At 36.3% G+C, this 18,502-nt stretch overlaps 1 protein-coding gene across 5 annotated transcripts in view; it reads right to left on the bottom strand.

The window, feature by feature from the left end:
• FBXL20 (F-box and leucine rich repeat protein 20) overlaps window positions 1-18,502 on the bottom strand; it is a gene marked incomplete at its 5' end in the record, with an annotated part of 56,935 nt that overhangs the window by 10,433 nt on the left and 28,000 nt on the right. For 3 of the 5 annotated variants that reach the window (XR_013961109.1, XM_080678338.1, XM_080678339.1), the window contains 7 exons: window positions 2,553-2,627; window positions 3,764-3,890; window positions 5,819-5,914; window positions 11,707-11,775; window positions 12,626-12,720; window positions 14,917-14,991; window positions 16,595-16,649. Coding sequence is in view for 4 of the 5 variants with exons in the window: in XM_080678338.1 (XP_080534464.1) it covers window positions 2,553-2,627; window positions 3,764-3,890; window positions 5,819-5,914; window positions 11,707-11,775; window positions 12,626-12,720; window positions 14,917-14,991; window positions 16,595-16,649 (592 nt within the window). The remainder of the gene's footprint in view (window positions 1-2,552; window positions 2,628-3,763; window positions 3,891-5,818; window positions 5,915-11,706; window positions 11,776-12,625; window positions 12,721-14,916; window positions 14,992-16,594; window positions 16,650-18,502) is intronic. The other 2 variants (XM_080678340.1, XM_080678341.1) reach the window with 1 other exon arrangement.

The raw sequence follows: 18,502 nt of genomic DNA, 5'->3' as shown, positions 1-18,502 counted from the left end.
TTAAATGGTTTTAAAACCTAGAAAACCAATAAAAATGGCAGTATTTTAATAATGCAAACATACTAACAAGTTCAAAATTGATACTAAGTTACTAAAAAAACAACCCGTGGATGACAACTGCAGTCTCACATCAACCACAGATTCATTTATTTCTGTATTTTTGTTTTCTAATAACGAGTATTCTAATTTATGGAGAGAAACAGTTGTGTCTAGCTCAAATATAATTTTGTAGGTTTCAAATTATTTTAAAATTAAAAAGAATGAAGATATGCCCGGCCGTGTTGCTCAGTGGTTGAGTGTTGACCTCTGAACCAGGAGGTTGCGGATTGATTCCCAGTCAGGTACCTGCCGGGGTTGTGGGCTCGGTCCCCAGTAAGGGGAGTGGAGGCGGCAGCCAATGGATGACTCTCTCTCATCATTGATGTTTCTATCCTCTATCTCTGCCTCTCCCTTCCTCTCTCTGAAATCAACAAAAATATATTAAAAAGAAGAAGAAAAAAAAAGAACAAAGATGTTACATTAAAAAAAGTCATGGAAGCATGGAACCGAGTTTGGAATCTTGGGGGGAATGTGGAGGAGGGTGGGTGGGTGGGAGGTAATCAACCAAGGACCTTGTATATGCATGGCCCATGGACACATACAATGAGGCAATGAGGGTCTGGGGCAGGGGGCGGAGGTGGACTGGAGGGAGGCAATGGGGGAAAAAAGGGGACACATGTAATACTTAACAAAAAAGAATTTTTTAAAAAATCATGCCCAACCAGAGTGGCTCTTAGTTCATAGGTCCATGCTCAACCACTGAACCATGCTGGCCTACCCTTTTTAATGTTTTTTGTTGTTGTTTTAATTTATCAAGGTGATATTAGTTTATAAATCATTTTTAATGTTTTAAAATCTATAAGAAATTACAGAGGAAGAAGAGAGGAGAAAAGTAAGTCATATTACCATTACTTTGAATTTTAGAAAGTAAAACTTACTAAACTTTTATGTTTTTAAATTAGTCAAGAAAAAGAGAATGGATCAGGAATGTACTTTTGTCACTTCAATTTGGGCAGGAACATGAATGTTAAGCATCACATGGAAGGAATGATGAAAGAGTAACTCATGTCTGAGTTTCTGGGTGAAGGGAAACAGTAAAATAAATACATGATAGAACTGGTTCGTTATGCTTATCCACTGTGATTTCTGCCTGCTGGAAGGATAAAGGAAATGAAACTACAATGGTAAATGGTAGGTATGGTATACGTGTATTTATGTGTATGTACAAATGTGTATGCAACATATATATACAAAATGTGTGCATGTATATGCATACAAATAAAATCTGAAGACGCTCACGAACAGTTTTTTCCTATTATTTTGAGATGATGGTTTCATGTTTACCATAGTCATCTAAGCTCTTTCTCTCAGGTCAGTTTCATGAATAAAATTAGGCAAATCTGGTAATGAGCAGCTATGGCAATCAGAATTAAGAGGAAGGGGTGGGTCAGAATTGAAAAGAATGTCATTTCTTTAACTCAGTCCCCGGAAGCCTCCTAAGCAGAAGCACCACCCCTAAGGGCTGAAGGGCAAGTTGCTGAAATTGTACAAAATGTGGTAGTTTTAAACTAAAATATCATGTTTAAACTAAGCAGCCACCATGCTCTTAAGTTTTAGGTGATTAAACAAGAAGGGGAGGGTATAATAATCAAAAGGCTTAGTAAAAACAAGGTAAACCCTCATCAACTTTTTTCACTGTGAGAGAGGCTCTCATTCCAAAGCAACACACATATGTACTTTCCAAGGCAAGAGAGAAAAGCTAAAGGTGCCAATGTTCCAGGATCCTGAATAGTCTCAGCAAATTCTTCACGTAAAATGGAGGAGTTTTGGGATAGAAACAAAAAAGTTGATAGTCTAAAGAAACAAATGAGAACTGCAAATACTATTCGAGTATAATTTAAAGGGCACATTTTGCTTGCCATCTGTTTAGATCAGTGGTTCCCAACAGTTCTGACTTACTGATAGATCTTAATCAATGGGACTGCGATGAACTTACCAAAAATATTTTAAATACTGAAGCTTGTGAATGACTTAATTCTATACAGTAGAGTAGTCTTAAATAGAAAAGAAAGGGAGGAAGTTATAGTTAGCCTATTGAGAATTTAAATTCTGAATAAACTACCCATTTATCTTTGTCAAAGCCCCTGGGAGAGCCCAGCCAATGTGGCTCAGTGGTGGAGCGTCAACCCATGAACCAAGAGATTATTGGAACGCTTTCCCAGTCAGGGCACATGCCCAGGCTGAAAGTTCGATCCCCAATAGGGGGCAATCGATGTTTCACATCGATATTTCTATGTTTCTCTCTCCCTCTCCCTCTAAAATAAATAAAAACATATCAAAAAATATTTTTTTAAAAAGGCCCTGGACTATCGTTAAGCAAGTAAAGAATTATCTGACTACTGTGTCCCCTGGGTTAAAGTGGAATAACTAGTGGCCTTGATGACTGAAACTATTACAGTAATAATACAGAAGTCAATTAGTAATACAGAAGAACTGTGGGAAGGACCTCTTACCAAGCAGGTCTGCAAGTTCAAAGTCACCAGTTCAGGACAGTGTGCACCTATGTACTTGAGAGCTTCATCTTCTAGCTAGAAAGATTAAATGAGAGAAAAAATAATTACTGACATTGTTTCAAAGGATAAAGGTTTAAGAGTGTACACATTCATCAATATATTTTAAATATAGCCAACCAAGTTCCACTATTCAAAGGAACAATGAACCATGGTCACATAAAGGTGTAATTCATGATCAGTACGTTTCATTTTTTATCTGTTCTTACCATATCGAATTCTTATTATCATGAAATCAAGAAAAAATAAACATTGCCTAATGTTTGAGGATTTTTCTTCTGATAAATATGCTTTACAGCATTTTGCTGAACATTTAGGAACCTAAAAGAATTTTCACATTTCTACACTCCCTGTATTTTGGGAGCAGGAGCTAAGAAAGGAACCCACAGTTTATCTGCTGCTGGAAGATGAGTGCTATGAGTACAGTGCTGAGAGCAGATGGCAAGTAATTGATTGTAATGATGCATTCCAATCACTATTTTTCAGGATTCTATAAATAACCAGAAGTGCAAGCTGTTGTTTGAACGCAGTCATACTTCCAAAGCTCTGTTTCAAACAATGGAACATCTCCCATTGTGGTGGAAAAAAAAAAAAGAGGGCATTTTTAATGGAATTCAAGGCATGGTTTGAGTAATCATTAAAAAAATAAGGTAATGAGAGTCAGTCACACTTCGAAACCCACTCTTGATTATTCCCATGCCAATGCCTTCCAGTAATGACAAAATATGTTGCATTTATAATGTGACTGGCAGGAAATAAGCATCAACACCATAAAATGTAGGTTGCTGTATACTTGGTACATTTAAGAAAAGCTTCCGGTGGTTTAAAAACTAGTGAAAATTGTCAAGATGGCCTTCCTTGTCTATCCAGTTCAAGGTCTCGGGCAGTAACAATACACGAGTTTTCTTTTCAGATTAAATTGCATCAAATCCTTCCTGCCTATGGTGCTTGCTCAGTATGATTTTTGTCTTTCCAGTCTGCCTCCCTTCAAAACAAAAATTTATCTTTGGTCAGATGTTCCTTCTCTTTTTTTTTAATTTTTTACTCTAAGGAAAACAGTAATTTTTGGTAAATATGTCTTTGGTCAGTAACACAAAACAATTACATATTCTTTAAGTTTCTCTATCATTCACAAGCACTACGTAGAGTATTACCTGTGTGCAGCCTTTTAAGAATAAGGCTTTGAGACCCCCACAGCCTCTCACTAGTGCTTGGATGCCATCCTTGGTTACTTGGTCACACCAGGAAATGTTCAATTGCTCCAACAGTGGACATCCCTCACTTGGTTAAAACAAAATGAAACAAACATATGACTAAATCCAATTCCAAAGGCACTAAAGTCTCATTTTATTGGCCATTTAGTTGGGAAATGGATAGAGCCCCATGATCTTCCAAGAATATACGTATTTACTTAACATAGATTTAGAACACAGGCAATCTCCTAATCGCAAAAGTGGGTTTATCGATGTTTGTGGTGTTGGTGTGGAACTCTATCACTAGGAGGGCTAGCTCAAATCCAGCTTAACTAACAAACACCAAGCACAATATTGTTTCCAGATATATTAGATTTTAATGGAGGTTTATTCTTTTCAAATTATATTCTTTTTGTACTATCACATATTTATAAGTTCCCTAGATAGGAAACAAAAATTAAGTGACTTGTTCAAGTTGAGCAAGTAGTTAATAAAGTTTAGAGTCAAACTCAGATTCTCTATCAAATAATTTTATTACTTATCAAAGTACTAATGAGGACATTTAAACTTTTACTTTAAAAATTACAGAGGATCTATAAATATTACTTATCTGGGAAGTATCTAGAGTACTATTTCTATAGGCTGAATTTAAAATATGTTGCATTTGATCTCTGGCTTCTATCAAATACTAGCTTTATCTTTGAACTTTGATTTCATATATGATCTATGGAAGAATCCAAAGCTCTATGACATTCTTTGGAAAATACTGATTTAACGGATTTATAAAATAAAACCAGGGGATCTTGGTTCAAGCCCATTCTTCAACATTAATAGTGTGACTTCCAGCAAGTCACTTCAGGAAGCCTGCCTGAACCTCTTTTAACCAAGATTAGCCACAGCCACGTCTATGTTCTCCCCGAACTGCTGACCGTACTTCTATCACAGCACTATATGGCTTCTATTACCACACTGTCACATGATGACATGTTTAATGTGTTGTTTTTTTCTCCCACTAGACTCTGAGAAACTTAAGGGCAGCACAGAATCTTATTCAGTTACATGACATGGTTGAATCACATTACCTGGTGTTCACAAAAGTTTTAGATTTTCTGTCTGTAAAGTAGACACTATCTATATCTACCTCACAAGGTTATCTACCGCACAAGATTTTCAAATAAATGAGATCATTTATGTGAATATTTTGTAAACTCTAAATGTTATTATATTATGCTATTATCCTACACAGCAAACAGCCTTAGATACATATGTGCTTAATATTCACAAGGAAAGTCTAGGAGCCACATTTAAAGATTACTTATACTCTACTTAACTAAGTCTTTTAGTAGCTTAATTCTTATTATTCATAAATGTAACCAATATATAGGACCATAAAAGGCTGATAAAAAACAAAGTTAAAAAGAGAATGTGCATCTCACCTTCCTTTTAAGATATATTTTCTGTAATGTATTTTTAAAAAAATACAGTATCATTAAAACAATGATAACTTATTGAGTGCTTACTATATGCTAAGCAATTTATATATATTAAGTTAAAAAACATGAAACTGTCATTTTTATAAGACAAAAGCTATTGAAATATTGACAACTTTATATGGTTTGGCTTAATGTTATCAAATAATGATAATATGGTTTAATCCTAGTAACAAACCTGAGATGACAAGGAAAAACTCACAAGGACTACATTTGTTCAAGGTACCTAATAATGACCTAACTCCAGAGCACTCCTTTAATCACTAAGTGACACTACGTGTCATTTTTTGGGAAGAGGGGACGAAGCCTCCATAAAAACAACAACTAATCATTCATGTATAAATAAGCCCTACTTACCTCGTCATTTCACCTGTCCTGTAATTTGGGCAACTGGTAAAAGATCTATTCTAAACCGTTGTCTGTATCCATAAAACATAGTTTCCTTCAATTCCAACTTTATGTCAGTTATTATTTTTTAATAAGTATTTGTTCTGATTGTTGGACAATCTTATCTTAAGAAATTTACCTCAGAGCTTTTAGAGACATGTTTGTTATTGATGTACAGGAAGCCAAGTCAAGGTGCCTGAGTTTGGAACAGAACTTGCTAAGGCTAGTACATGTACTGAAAAATGGAAAAAGGAGAAAATAATAAACAAACAAATAATAACACATCCTTAGTATATCATACATGATTTTCATTAAATACATGTATATACTTAAGAACTGTAAAATTTCCATACCCCCAATAAAAGCAGCTATAAATCCTGGAACCTTTCACATTGAGGAAGAAAACCAGTGGCCTTTATGAAGGATAAAAAAAGGCTGTGATGTGTATGAGAATTTGTATGAGGGGAAGATGGTGCTTTATTCACTTTAGGAAATATTAATAGCTACTAAAAGCAAACTGCATATGTGCTGATAAAAGATCTACATGCACTTTGCAATTCAGGAACATAAGAAAGCTACTACCTGCTAGCAAGCAGTGAGACATGAAGACTGAAAGCTCTGTCTCTGCTCTTTCACTTAAATCTCTGCTAACTTCTTGCATGGCAGTAATAATTGAATTTTTGCAAGAAATACAGAGGATGGACCAGTGCTGGGCTGAAACAAGTTACGTAACATTACTTCCTACTTTCCTTCATGAATTTCTTAGAGGCTCTTTTTACAGTGGTCAAGGCCTCAGTTTAATTTTTTTCATTTATGAAAAATTTCAAATATACACAAGAATGAATATCAGAGAAAGCACATGTACCATCATTATGCTTCTACACTTATCAATATTCTATTTCTATTTCACCCATTACTCTTCTTTTTTCGTTCCAATATTTTAAAGCAAATCCCAGACATATTTCACCTGTAAATATTTGAGGACATATTTTTAATAGATAAGGACTTTAATTTCTTAATATCTGATATCATCACTATATTTAATTTTCCCCAATTCTCTCATAAATGCCTTTGTCAAGTTGATTTGATCAAATTAGAACCCAAATAAGAACCATACTTTCTATTTGGCAGATATGTTTCTTAGGTTTTTGTGTGGACCTATACTTTATTTCTTCTGGCTAGATGGCTAGGGGAATTGTTAGGTCCTATACTAAGTTTAAGATTGACTTTCAAAAAAATTGCTCAACTGCTTTCTAAAGCAGCTGTACCATTTTAGATTCTCACCAGCAACCTATGAAGGCCCCAGTTTCTCCACATCTTTGCCAAATACTTTGTATTGGTTCCCCACACCCCTCTTTTTTATTATAGCCATTTTAGTGGGTATGGAATATAATCTTCTATTGGGCTTTTACTTTGTAATTCTGTAATAAACGTACTGCACTGGTCAGAATCTCCAAAAGAATGTTAAATAGAAATGGTAAGAGTTAACATCCTTGCTTCTGAACTTAGGGTGAAGCATTCAGTGTTTCACCATTAAATTATGTTGGCTAGCAGTAAGTTTTTCATGGACACCTTTGAACAGATTGAGGGAAGGGCCTTCTATTCCTAGTTTGTTGAGAATTTTTATCATGAATGGGTGCTGGATTTTGTTATGTGCTTTTTTATCTAATGATGCACTAGTTATCTATTGTTGTATTATAGATTGCCCCAAAGTGAGAAGCTTAAAACAACAAACACTTATTATCCCACAGATTTTGTGGGCCAGGAATACCTGCACAGGCAGCTTAGCAGGGTGCCTCTAACTCAGGGTCTCTCACAAGACTGTAATCAAGGAATTGGCCACAGCTGCAGTCATCTCAAAGGTTAACTGAGTACAGATTCCCTTCCAAGCTCATTTAAGTAGTTTTTGGCAAACCTCAGAAGATCCAATTCCAAGTTCAGTCATTTGGTTTTTGGTAGGCTTTAGGTCCTCACTGGCTCTTGGCCAGAGACCTCACTTCCTAGACACATGGGCCTCTCCACAGAACTACTCAAAACAGGGCAACTTGCCCTGCTCCCCCCAAGTCAGAGCCCTGAGAAAAAGTAGAGCAAGACAGAAGTCACAATCTTTTTGTAACCTAATCTCCAAAGTGACACCCAATCTCTTTTGCTGTATTCTATTATTAGAAATGAGACCTTAATTAGGTCCAGTGCATGCAGGGGACCTTCACAAGGGTGTGAATACCAGGGAGGTAGGAATTACTTGGGGGCCTTTTTAGAGGCTGCCTATCACACTGGGATGATCATGTGGCTTTTGTTCTTTTTTTCTAGAGGGCAGTAAATCTCATCAGTTACCTACTGTTATATAGTCCAAAGTCCAAGAACTGTTCTGACATTTTTAAATGTCAGAGAGAGTAAAGGAGAGAGAAAGAGAGAAACATGGATTGGCTGCCTCCCGTACGTACCTACAGGTATTTAACCCATGACCTGGATATGTGCCCTGACCAGGAATCGAACTGCCACCTTTCAGTGTATGGGAGGACTCCAATCAACCGAGCCACACTGGCCAGGGCAAGCCACCCTGGCTTTGAACTCTGAGCATCTGTGCTTTATCTGTTTACTTTGTTCATCTCTTAAGGTGTCCAAAGCTTCATTATTTTATATAAATTTGGCTTAAGAAAGGTTTCCTAGGGACACTTTCAGATAGCAGGGGAAATCTGTATATGTATTTAAAGCTATACACTTTCCCTAAGCACTTCACTGCCTTTGGTGCAGTTTACAAGTCTCAATGTTGTGTTTTCATTATCACACAGCAAAACGTATTTTCTGAGTTTCCTTTGTAATTTATTCCTTGATCCATAGGTTATTCAGAGGGTGATTATTTAATTTTTACATTATTTAGATATGTGTTGTTGATTTCTACTTAAATATCATTGATGCTATAGAACACATTCAATAGAATTTCAATTCTTCTAAATTTATTGAAATTTGTTTTATGGCCCCATTACTTGGTGTATATTATTGAATATTCCAAGTGCACTTGAAAAGCTTATTCTGGTGCTTTCTGGTATAGCATTCTATAAATGTCAATTAGGACAAATTCACTGATAATGTTGCTCAAGTGTTCTATAATTTTACTGGTTTTGATATACAAATTTAATCATTTACTGAAAGAGGAGGGTACCACTTAATATCTTTTCCATCCACTCTTTTCCCTAAAGTTTACATCATCAGCTGATATTAATAACCACTTCAACTTTCCTGTGACTAGTGTTTGTAATAGTATATCTTTTCCCATCCTTTTAATCTTTATATTATCTTTAAACATTTTTAGCATATTTGTAATTGCTATTTTCAAACTCTTTATTGGTCAATATTATAATCTCTGTCATTTCTGGGTCTGTTTCTATTGGCTGGTTTTTCTTCCTGGCTCTTCTTCTGGTATCATTTCCTGCTTCGTTGCATGTGTTGTAATTTCTGACGGAATGCTGAAAATTCTGTATGTGTGTGAGGGTTTTCCCAAGGGACACCACAGAAGGCATAGAAAAAACAGACCCAGCCTTTAACTTTTAGAAATGCATACTTACTGATTAAATAATATAATGTCTAAGACGTTTTTCAAAACAAGATAAACGTGGGGGTAAGGTGACACAATACTAGCCATTAAGTAATAATTTCTCAATTATCAATTTGAAGATGGCTGATGGGTTCAATTTTGTCTACTTTGGCATATGCTTAAAATGTGTTCTAAGAAGTCAAAAGTCAGTAGAAGTAATTTCTCTCTGGTGGTTATAGCTTCAATTTGGTATGGCTGGGTTCATGTGTTTTGTTTTGATTGTTAGGGACTGCTTTGATTTCTTTTTAGCTTAATTCATGTTTTAATTATGTAGAACATTTACATGGCTATTAAGGTATAAAACATACTTCAGAAGTCTCTCTTTCATTCCTGTCTCTTGGTGTTCTCTCTCCCCCATAGGTAACCATTTTTATTAGTTTTTGATTACCTTTCCATTGCTTCTTCCAGAAAATACTAATAAATATGAATATATATTTGTATTATATCCCCTGGCCCTACAAAAGGTATCTTATTATACAAATTCTTCTGCAACTTGCTTTTTTAACAGTATGTCCTGGCAATCACTCCAGTGTACTATAGAAAGATTCTCCTCAATCCTTGTTTTTTGTTGTTGTTGTTTGATAATCCTCACCCGAGGGTATTTTTCCATTAATTTTTAGAGAGAGTGGAAGGGAGAGGGAGAGACAGAGAGAAACAATCATGTGAGAGAGACACATCTATGGGTTGAGGCCTCCTGCACGCACCCAACCAGGGCCAGGGAACCTGCAACCAAAGTACATGTTCTTGACCGGAATGAAAGCCAGGACTCTTCAGCCTCTAGGCCGACGCTTTATCCATTGAGCCAAACTGGCTAGGGTTCATTCCTTTTTTTAACCAGACATCTACTAATAAGACACTTGGATTGTTTTCTGTCATTTGCTACTAAGAATAATGCAGTACTGCCCGGCTGGTGTGGCTCAGTAATTGAGCGTTGACCTATGAACCAGGAAGTCACGGGCTCAATCCCCAGTAGGGAGTGTGTGAGAGGCAGCCAATCAATGTTTCTCTCTCTCGCTTCCTCTCTCTAAAAATAAATAAAAACATTTAAAAAATAATAATGCAGTATTTGCTATTTACAAACAGTAAAAATGAATAGCTTTGTATATAAATCATATTACATTTTTGCCAGTGTATCTTTGGTATATAAATTCCTAGAAAAATGTGTAAATTATATGTCACTTTTTAGATACCAAGTGGTCAAATTCTTAATCTCTATTACATTAAATATTCAAAGGAAAAAATAAACAGGTAATTTATCTAAAGTAAATGTTAGGCTACTGGTATAAAGTCATGGTTGGAGAAGGGGTTAGTAAATTGTCTCTCCTATTCAAGATTTCCAAATCAACCCATAGGAGTAATACTTGTTAATAACCATAGTCCTTATCTTTCAAACACTTTCCTATTTTAAAGGTGAACAATGTTGTGACCTCAAAGAAAGAAATAAAATAAATAATGTGCCCCTGTGCTTGGAGTATCATCCACTTTCCTTCATTCAAGCAATTCTAAAAATATCTCTTTTATGAGGACTTTTTGAACAGGAAGATTCCGTGAATAATTCTGGCCATTCGCTGTGAAAGCATAATTCTCCAATGGCTTCACCTCACAATAGGCAATAATTTCCCTACCTAATATGTAAATGTTATTTGATACGTATTATTACCAATAGATATTCTTGAGCTTTTAAAAATGTTTACCATGTTGCTCTGACCGGTTTGGCTCAGTGGCTAGAGCGTTGGCCTGTGGACTGAGGGGTCCCAGGTTCGATTCCGGTCAAGGGCATGTACTTTGGTTGCGGGCACATCCCCAGTGGGAGGTGTGCAGGAGGCAGCTGATCGATGTTTCTAACTATCCCTCTCCCTTCCTCTCTGTGAAAAATCAATAAAATATATATATATAAAAAAAATGTTTACCATGTTTACCTTTGGTGTCTATTGTGTCTGTGATGATAAACTCTCAAGGATGAAGGATCAGAATTTATTTCTTTTATATTACGACCAATACAAACACAGTACATTCAAAGTCATTTAATCAATACTCTCAATACTGATTACCACAATGTTTTAGTCCCATGTGTAAGATTTTACACGTTTTTATAAAATGATCTGTTTGCCATGTCTTTTGAATGACAGCCACTAGTATCTTCTTGAAATATAAACTGTCCTAGTAACTTATATCATTATTATCCCTACTGCATATTCACTGACTACAATTTTTAAGTTTCACTTAAAAGAGCAAGATAGGATTTGCGCCCGATTCCAAAATAAATGCCTTATTTCACCGCTACTTTAATGTTACTTTCTCCTTTTAAAATACCTTTCTTCCATAATACCAAAAGGAAATATGCTAAATGTATTTAGTAGCATGCATTTAAAGCCTCTATAGGCAAGACACAAAGGGCTATGATTTACCCTTCTAAAACACAAAATACTTACGCGTCTGTAGTCTTTGTACACCCATTTAAATTTAGTACTTCAATGTTCCTACAGTTTTGTGCAAAGGTCCTTCACAGAAAAAAAATAAAAGGTTTGAAATGAAACAGGCACAATTCTGGTATTTAAAAAGTAATAACATATATATATATATGTATATATATATATGTGTGTGTGTGTGTGTATACATATTATTGGCAATATTGGATATTTGGTACAAAAGTCGTTCACAATCACAAATAAATTAATTTTCAACCATAAACACTTTTTTTTTGGGGGGGGGGCTTGGGGAGTTAAACCTCACCTGAGGATATTTTTCTATTGATTTCTTAGAAAGAGTGGAAGGGAGGGGGAGAGACAGAGAGAGAGAGAAACATTGATATGAGAGAGACACATATCAAAGTGTCTTGATTGGTTGCCTCCTGCAAGCACCCCAACTAGGGCCATCCGGAGATCAAGCCTGCAACCAAGGTATGTGCCCTTGACCGGAATCGAACCCAAGCCCTTCAGTCCGAGGGCTGACATTCTATCCACTGAGCCAAACCAGCTAGGGCTCAACCACAAACTTTCAACATTGATCTTTTTGTCAACCAAGTTAAAATTACCTTAACTTTGAGAAAAAACAACAACAAAACAAAACCCAAAATTTACTCAAGGCTTCAAAAGAACTATTTATGATATGGGGAATTTGGCTTTTTTGGAGGGGACACTGGTTCTTGTTTTATTCTCAAAACCCTACATCCCACTACTGAATATCTTTGTGCTATAAAGCAATGTATGTGTGTTTGAGTTCAGAATAGCTTAAAGAAAGCAATAACTTTCTTTATAAAAAGCTTAAAACAATTTTAACCTTTTCTGGATGAGATGGTGCTTTCTTTACTTCAGTTATGGAAGATCAGTTAATCAATAATTATGTTCTTACCTTAATGCATTGTCTCCTACTCCAAGACACCCACGAAGACTTAACTTTCGTAAAAAGCCCCCACATCTTTTTGAAATATTCTCCACTACCCGGCCCTGTAAAATATAGACAGGTAAACAAAAAGATAAGTCATCACATTGATTTTGAAAAGAATACAAACTCATTTTAAATAATTTATAAAACAAAGAAGAGGCTTCTATTCATTTTAAAGAATTAGTTATTAATGCAATAGGAAAATTTCAACTTACTGTGAAAAAGCTTTCCTGATTATCGCATCTACTTGAAACATGCCTAAACAAACCCTATATAGCTGTTTATTTCACTCAATTTGTAAGATATTCTCTATTTGAGGAAACGGTGCTCTATAGTTCTCTTATGCCTATGTTAAGGTTTATGTCTATGTAAGGTCTTATGTGTATACTAGAGGCCCAGTTCATGAAATTCATGCACGGGTAGGGTCCCTAGGCCTGGTCGGAGATTAGGGCCTATCAGGGTGTTCTGGCTGCTGGCCAGGGCCTCCCTTCACTGGCTGCCGGCCGGGGCCTTCCTTTGTTCTGCGCCGCCCCCTCGTGGTCAGCGCACATCATAGCCAGTGATAGAACTCCCGCGGGGACACTTTGCATATTAGCCATATATATATAGACTAGAGGCCCGGTGCATGAAATTCGTGCACTGGGGGGGGGGGGCCCTCAGCCCAGCCTGCACCCTTTTGCAATCCGGGACTGTTGACTCCTAACTGCTCACCTCCCTGCCTGCCTGATCACCCCTAACCACTCTGCCTGCCTGCCTGATCGCCCCTAACCACTCTGCCTGCCTGATCGCCCCTAACTGTTTGCCTGTATGGCCCCTAACCACTCACCTGCCTGCCTGATTGCCACTAACCACTCGCCTGCTTGCCTGATCGCCCCTAACCACTCTGCCTGCCTGATCGCCCCTAACTGCTCACCTGCCTGCCTGATAGCCCCTAAACACTCTGCCTGCCTGCCTGCCTGATCGCCCCTAACTGCTCACCTGCCTACCTGATTGTCCCTAATCACCTCTGCCTCGGCCCCTGTGGCTTCATCAGGAAGGATGCCCAGAAGGTCGTTCGGCTGTCTGGTCTAATTAGCATATTATGCTTTTATTATTATAAAGTAGATTGCCCAACTGCCCTTCTAATTAAACTGCAGCTACTGAAAGATATTAACTCTATTATTTCTGTATTCTTTCTAAAGTGCTTCTTATAGTTTTCTAATTACAGCAGAGACTCAATGAACATCTAACAAAAGCTTGCTGAATGTGTAGGCCATGTTGTTTTAAGCAATCACTTCCATTAGATTAAATAATTGTGAAAAACATAAAAATACAGTTTCATGTCAATGGATAGTATTTTAAAGGCACTTTTAAAGATAATGGAAAGTTCATGTGAGGCTTTTTAAAAAATCCTTACACGGATCTTTAAGATAATTAAGTTCCAGTAAAATTTATTTAATTCTTATAACACAACTAAAGGCCCAGTGCACAAAATTCATGCCCGGGTAGGGTCCCTAGGCCTTCCTTCCCCTGGCTGCTGGCTGCCGGCCAGGGCCTTCCTTCATTCTGCACTGCCCCCTGGTGGTCAGCACATAGCATAGCGAGTGGTCAAACTCCTGGTCGGTCGAACTCCCTAAGGGACAATTTGCATATTAGCCTTTTATTATATAGGATGAGGACTCTTACTATTTCCACCCTTTTGATGAGAAAACCAAGGACCACAGAGCTCAAATTGAGGTTAAAATAATTTAAGTTTAAGCTATTATGCTTCTCTATTTTAGAAATAATAAACAATACTAAGAGATAAAATAGAGAAGAAAAAAGGGGTGGAATCTCTCTCCAGCAAAATAATTCAATAAATGACTTTTGACTTTATTCTTTTTTTCATTCTTCACAAAAACTATAATCTTTCCAAGAACCAAAACGCCCATCTCAAGAAGAATTTATACAAATATCATACCTCAACAAGTTAACTGATTCTTCAATAAATATAAAAAGACTTCCTTAAAATGAGCAAATACAGGCTCATATTTTCACCACAAAAAAAAAATTTGTCCTATTAATACAAATAGTATTATTTCAATTAAATAATTCTGTTCATTCGTAAAGACTCAAAGAATAAGTTCGTGGGAACATTGCAGGCTCCCATGAAGTTCATAGGCACCAAAATTAATACTTTGTCTCTCCAGGGAAAGAAGATTTATATGGTTCACTAGTCTGTTCCATGCTGTAATTACATCCTAACAAGAGAAATGGGGCTACACACCACATAATTATACCTCAATATCCCTCTGGAAATCGAACAGGTCAATTCGCTGCCAGTTACTGCCATCTAGAGCCAGAACATTCCAGGCCTATTTAGAAGAAAAAGAGACAGAATGAGCAGGAGCTGGAACAAAGGAGAAAACCCAGCAATATTCATGTTCACAATTCATTCTACTAATGATTGAAATTGACAGAAACATTTCCCAGTCCCCACTATTAACACCCAGTAAGTCTGCCTTCTTATTCATACTTTATTCTCCAATGAGAATATCTCATAAATGAGTGGGTAGAGCTACAATAGATTTTAGGAGCTTGGGGAAAGAACAGGCTGTAGTGTGTATCATAGCCAGAAACTGTTTTCTAACTGGAAGATTCTAGTTTCTCATCCCAAAGAGATAGTTCAGCTGATGAAAAGTAAGCCCGTTACTCTCTCTCTCAACAAGGATCAAGATGAGGGTGAAACCAAAGAAAGAGGACAGTATAATGAATATTGCTATGTTCAATACCTATTTGCTATCCATAGCATCACTTGGTCAGACTTGAAACTGTGATATGGTAACCTGGGACTTTGAAAAGACAGCATAATTTCTCCGTATACCTGATAGAGCCTTAATGCTTTCCTTGAGACCAATTTGCTCACTCAGGCATGTTTTTCGATTGGTCAACTTTCCCTCTAACTTAATTCAGTGATCACTGCAAAACAGTGAAAGTTTAAAGACTTCTCATACATTTCTTCAGTAAGCTAAAGGGAGGTAAGAAAGTTTCTAAGCTTCTCAACTTTTCAGGATCAGGTGGAAAAAGATTCAGAGTTAATTTGTTGTATTTTAATAAGAAAGTCTTTAAAAGTTTTCCCTATTGAATTTAAAGTATAAACAAAAGTCTTAATATTGTTGAGCTATAAACTTAGAATATCATCTCTTACTATAAACATTCAAGACATAGATTTATACTGAAATTTTAAAAAATTGTGGATACACTTATTGACATAGATGTTATTACATATCCAGGACCTAGGACTGTACCATTGTCCAGTTTATAAAAAGATGATAATTCTAAGTACACATTCCTTTTAGTAGGTTAATTATTATGTATCTGTATTACAAGAGACTAGGAATGGTTCATAAAGCAGTTTTTCCACAAAAGAGTTTCTATTCTTTATATTAGTGGCAGCCAATAAGATTACGATGTTTCACTGTTTTATCATGGCAAGTCAACTGGCAAAAATGGATAATTAATAATAATGTAAAAACTGACTTTGAGAATGGAATCTGGTTTGCTCTACAATTTAAAAAAAAACTAGCTATTACCTTTTGAGAGAAAAAAATAAGGGGAGTTGACATGCGAATCAGACCTCAAGAGCCTTCCATATGTATATGTGTGTATAAAATTAACTAGGAAAACATAATGAAACACTATTTTATTAAAATTCTAAGTAGAGACCAATCTTTTAATTTGTATGTTTAATATCTTTTCCTGGAAAATGTTTCCTCTGTTTGTATTATACAAATAGTCAAGATGGTACGTGTAGTAGAATTGTAGAATTACATAGGTTTGGGTATGCCATGGGTGAAACAACATCCTTTGAAACACAATATTCAACTAACATCTAAAGTAAATAGTTTCCCTACTACAGAAGCTGATATTATCAGTGTCAGGAAGGGATATCCCTCTAATTATGTCAAGCATTCTTACCCTGGAGACCTGAGCACAGCGACATAAGGTAACAACATCCAGAAAAGAAAATATCCTAAAAAGAGATAGACAACTTTATTATAAGATAAAGTAGAGCAATTTACAAAAATAATACTGCCCATCCAACTTAATAATGGACCGTATGTGCAGAGCTTATAAATTCTCCAAAATAAAGAATATTACAAATGACATTTAGGGTTAGGGGGGAAAATCCTAAACTACAATACTATATACTATACCAAAAAAACCCCCTCGAGCCTAAAATCTTGTAGTACACCTGAATCAAAGACCTTTTGTCACCCAGTTGGCAGTGGTTGAACACTGATCTATGAACCAAGAGGTCACGGTTCGATTCCTGCTCAGGGCACATGCCCTGATTGTAGGCTTGATCCCCGTGGGGGTGTGCGGTAGGCAAATGATCAATGATTCTCTCTCATCATTGTTGTTTCTATTTCTTTCTCCTTCTCCCTTCCTCTCTGAAATCAATAAAAAAATATTTTTAAAAAGCACCTTTTGTCTCTGTTCACAAAAGGGGAAACAATAATCTCTCTCTGATCTTTCCCTCACTCCCTTCTTCTACCAACTCACACATACATAGTATATATTACATGATAATTATGTCCCAACACTTCCAACAGTTGAAAAAATAATGAAAAATATTTTAGATTCTTATAAGTAATAATAATCCTCATTCTGAAACTGTACTTGTTTCATAGCTAAAAGGGCATGTGTGGGCTCAAGCAGTCTTATCCTTCATGTCACTTTTACAGTTATCAATATCATCTTCAGAGAAAATCTCTGAGGAACAAGTCACTTTACAGTAGCTCTTGGAAAATACACAAGACTCTTTGTCTTATAAACACTGACATTCATTTATCAAGAGGCACTCCTAAATAAATGCATATGGCTCTGCTCTGAAAGAGAGTACAGTCAATTCTGCTAACTGATTTCACATTATGCAAACAGTGGATTCCAGCTTGCTACCACATTAATAATAAACTTTGTTTTAAAAGGGAAGGAAGAGAATCAGTAAGTTAAAGTTAAGAGGAAACAAGAACACTTACTTAATTCATGGTAACTTGGCTGTGGCCTTGCATTTACAAGTAAATAGTAGGTTCCTAAGAACACAATTGTCCTCCGTGTAAGTTAATATATGCTGGAATCAATGATGTAATATGTAACTTAAAATCTAACCAAAACAAATGCTGTATAATATTTATTAAACTGTATTTTTTAAAAATCCTCATCCAAAGATATTTTAGAGAAAGTGGGAAGGAGGGAGGGAGAGAGAGAAATAACAATGTGAGAGAGACACATTGATTGGTTGCCTCCCGCATGCACCCAAATAGGCCTGGGGAGCCCACCGGGACTCTGGTATGTGCCCCTTGACCAGGAATCGAACCTGAGACCCTTCAGTGTGAGGGGCTGACACTCTAACCGCTGAGTAACACCAGCTAGGGCTTAAACTGTATTTTAACAGAACACTTATATAGTCTCAATATCTCTCCCCACAAGATATTTATCAATAACAAAGAAAAATAATTTCACAGTGGAGAAACAGAAAAACACTATCTAAAAAGTGATCGAAGTTAACATCACCAGTAATAAGCATATTAACTTATGTGCCTCCTATTATGATACACGGAGAAGGACACACCATTTTTGTAATATACCTGTCAAAGTGCATAACCTAATCATAAGGCAACACCAGACAAAGCCAAACTGAGGGAGTCTAGAAAATAACAGTTCAAAACTATCAAGATTATGAAAACAATAGAAAGACTAAGGAACTGCCCCAGATTAAAGAAAACTAAGCAGACATGACAACTGAATGGAATGTCTAATCCTGGAATGGATCCTGGGCCAGAATAAAAGATATTATTGGGACAACTGAGGAATTTGAATAGG

This window comes from Plecotus auritus, assembly GCF_963455305.1.
Source record: "Plecotus auritus genome assembly, chromosome: 7".
In the NCBI taxonomy this organism is placed as follows: domain Eukaryota; kingdom Metazoa; phylum Chordata; class Mammalia; order Chiroptera; family Vespertilionidae; genus Plecotus; species Plecotus auritus.
Note: the sequence above shows the minus strand (reverse complement) of the source record. Positions and strands in the feature narration are given on the sequence as shown.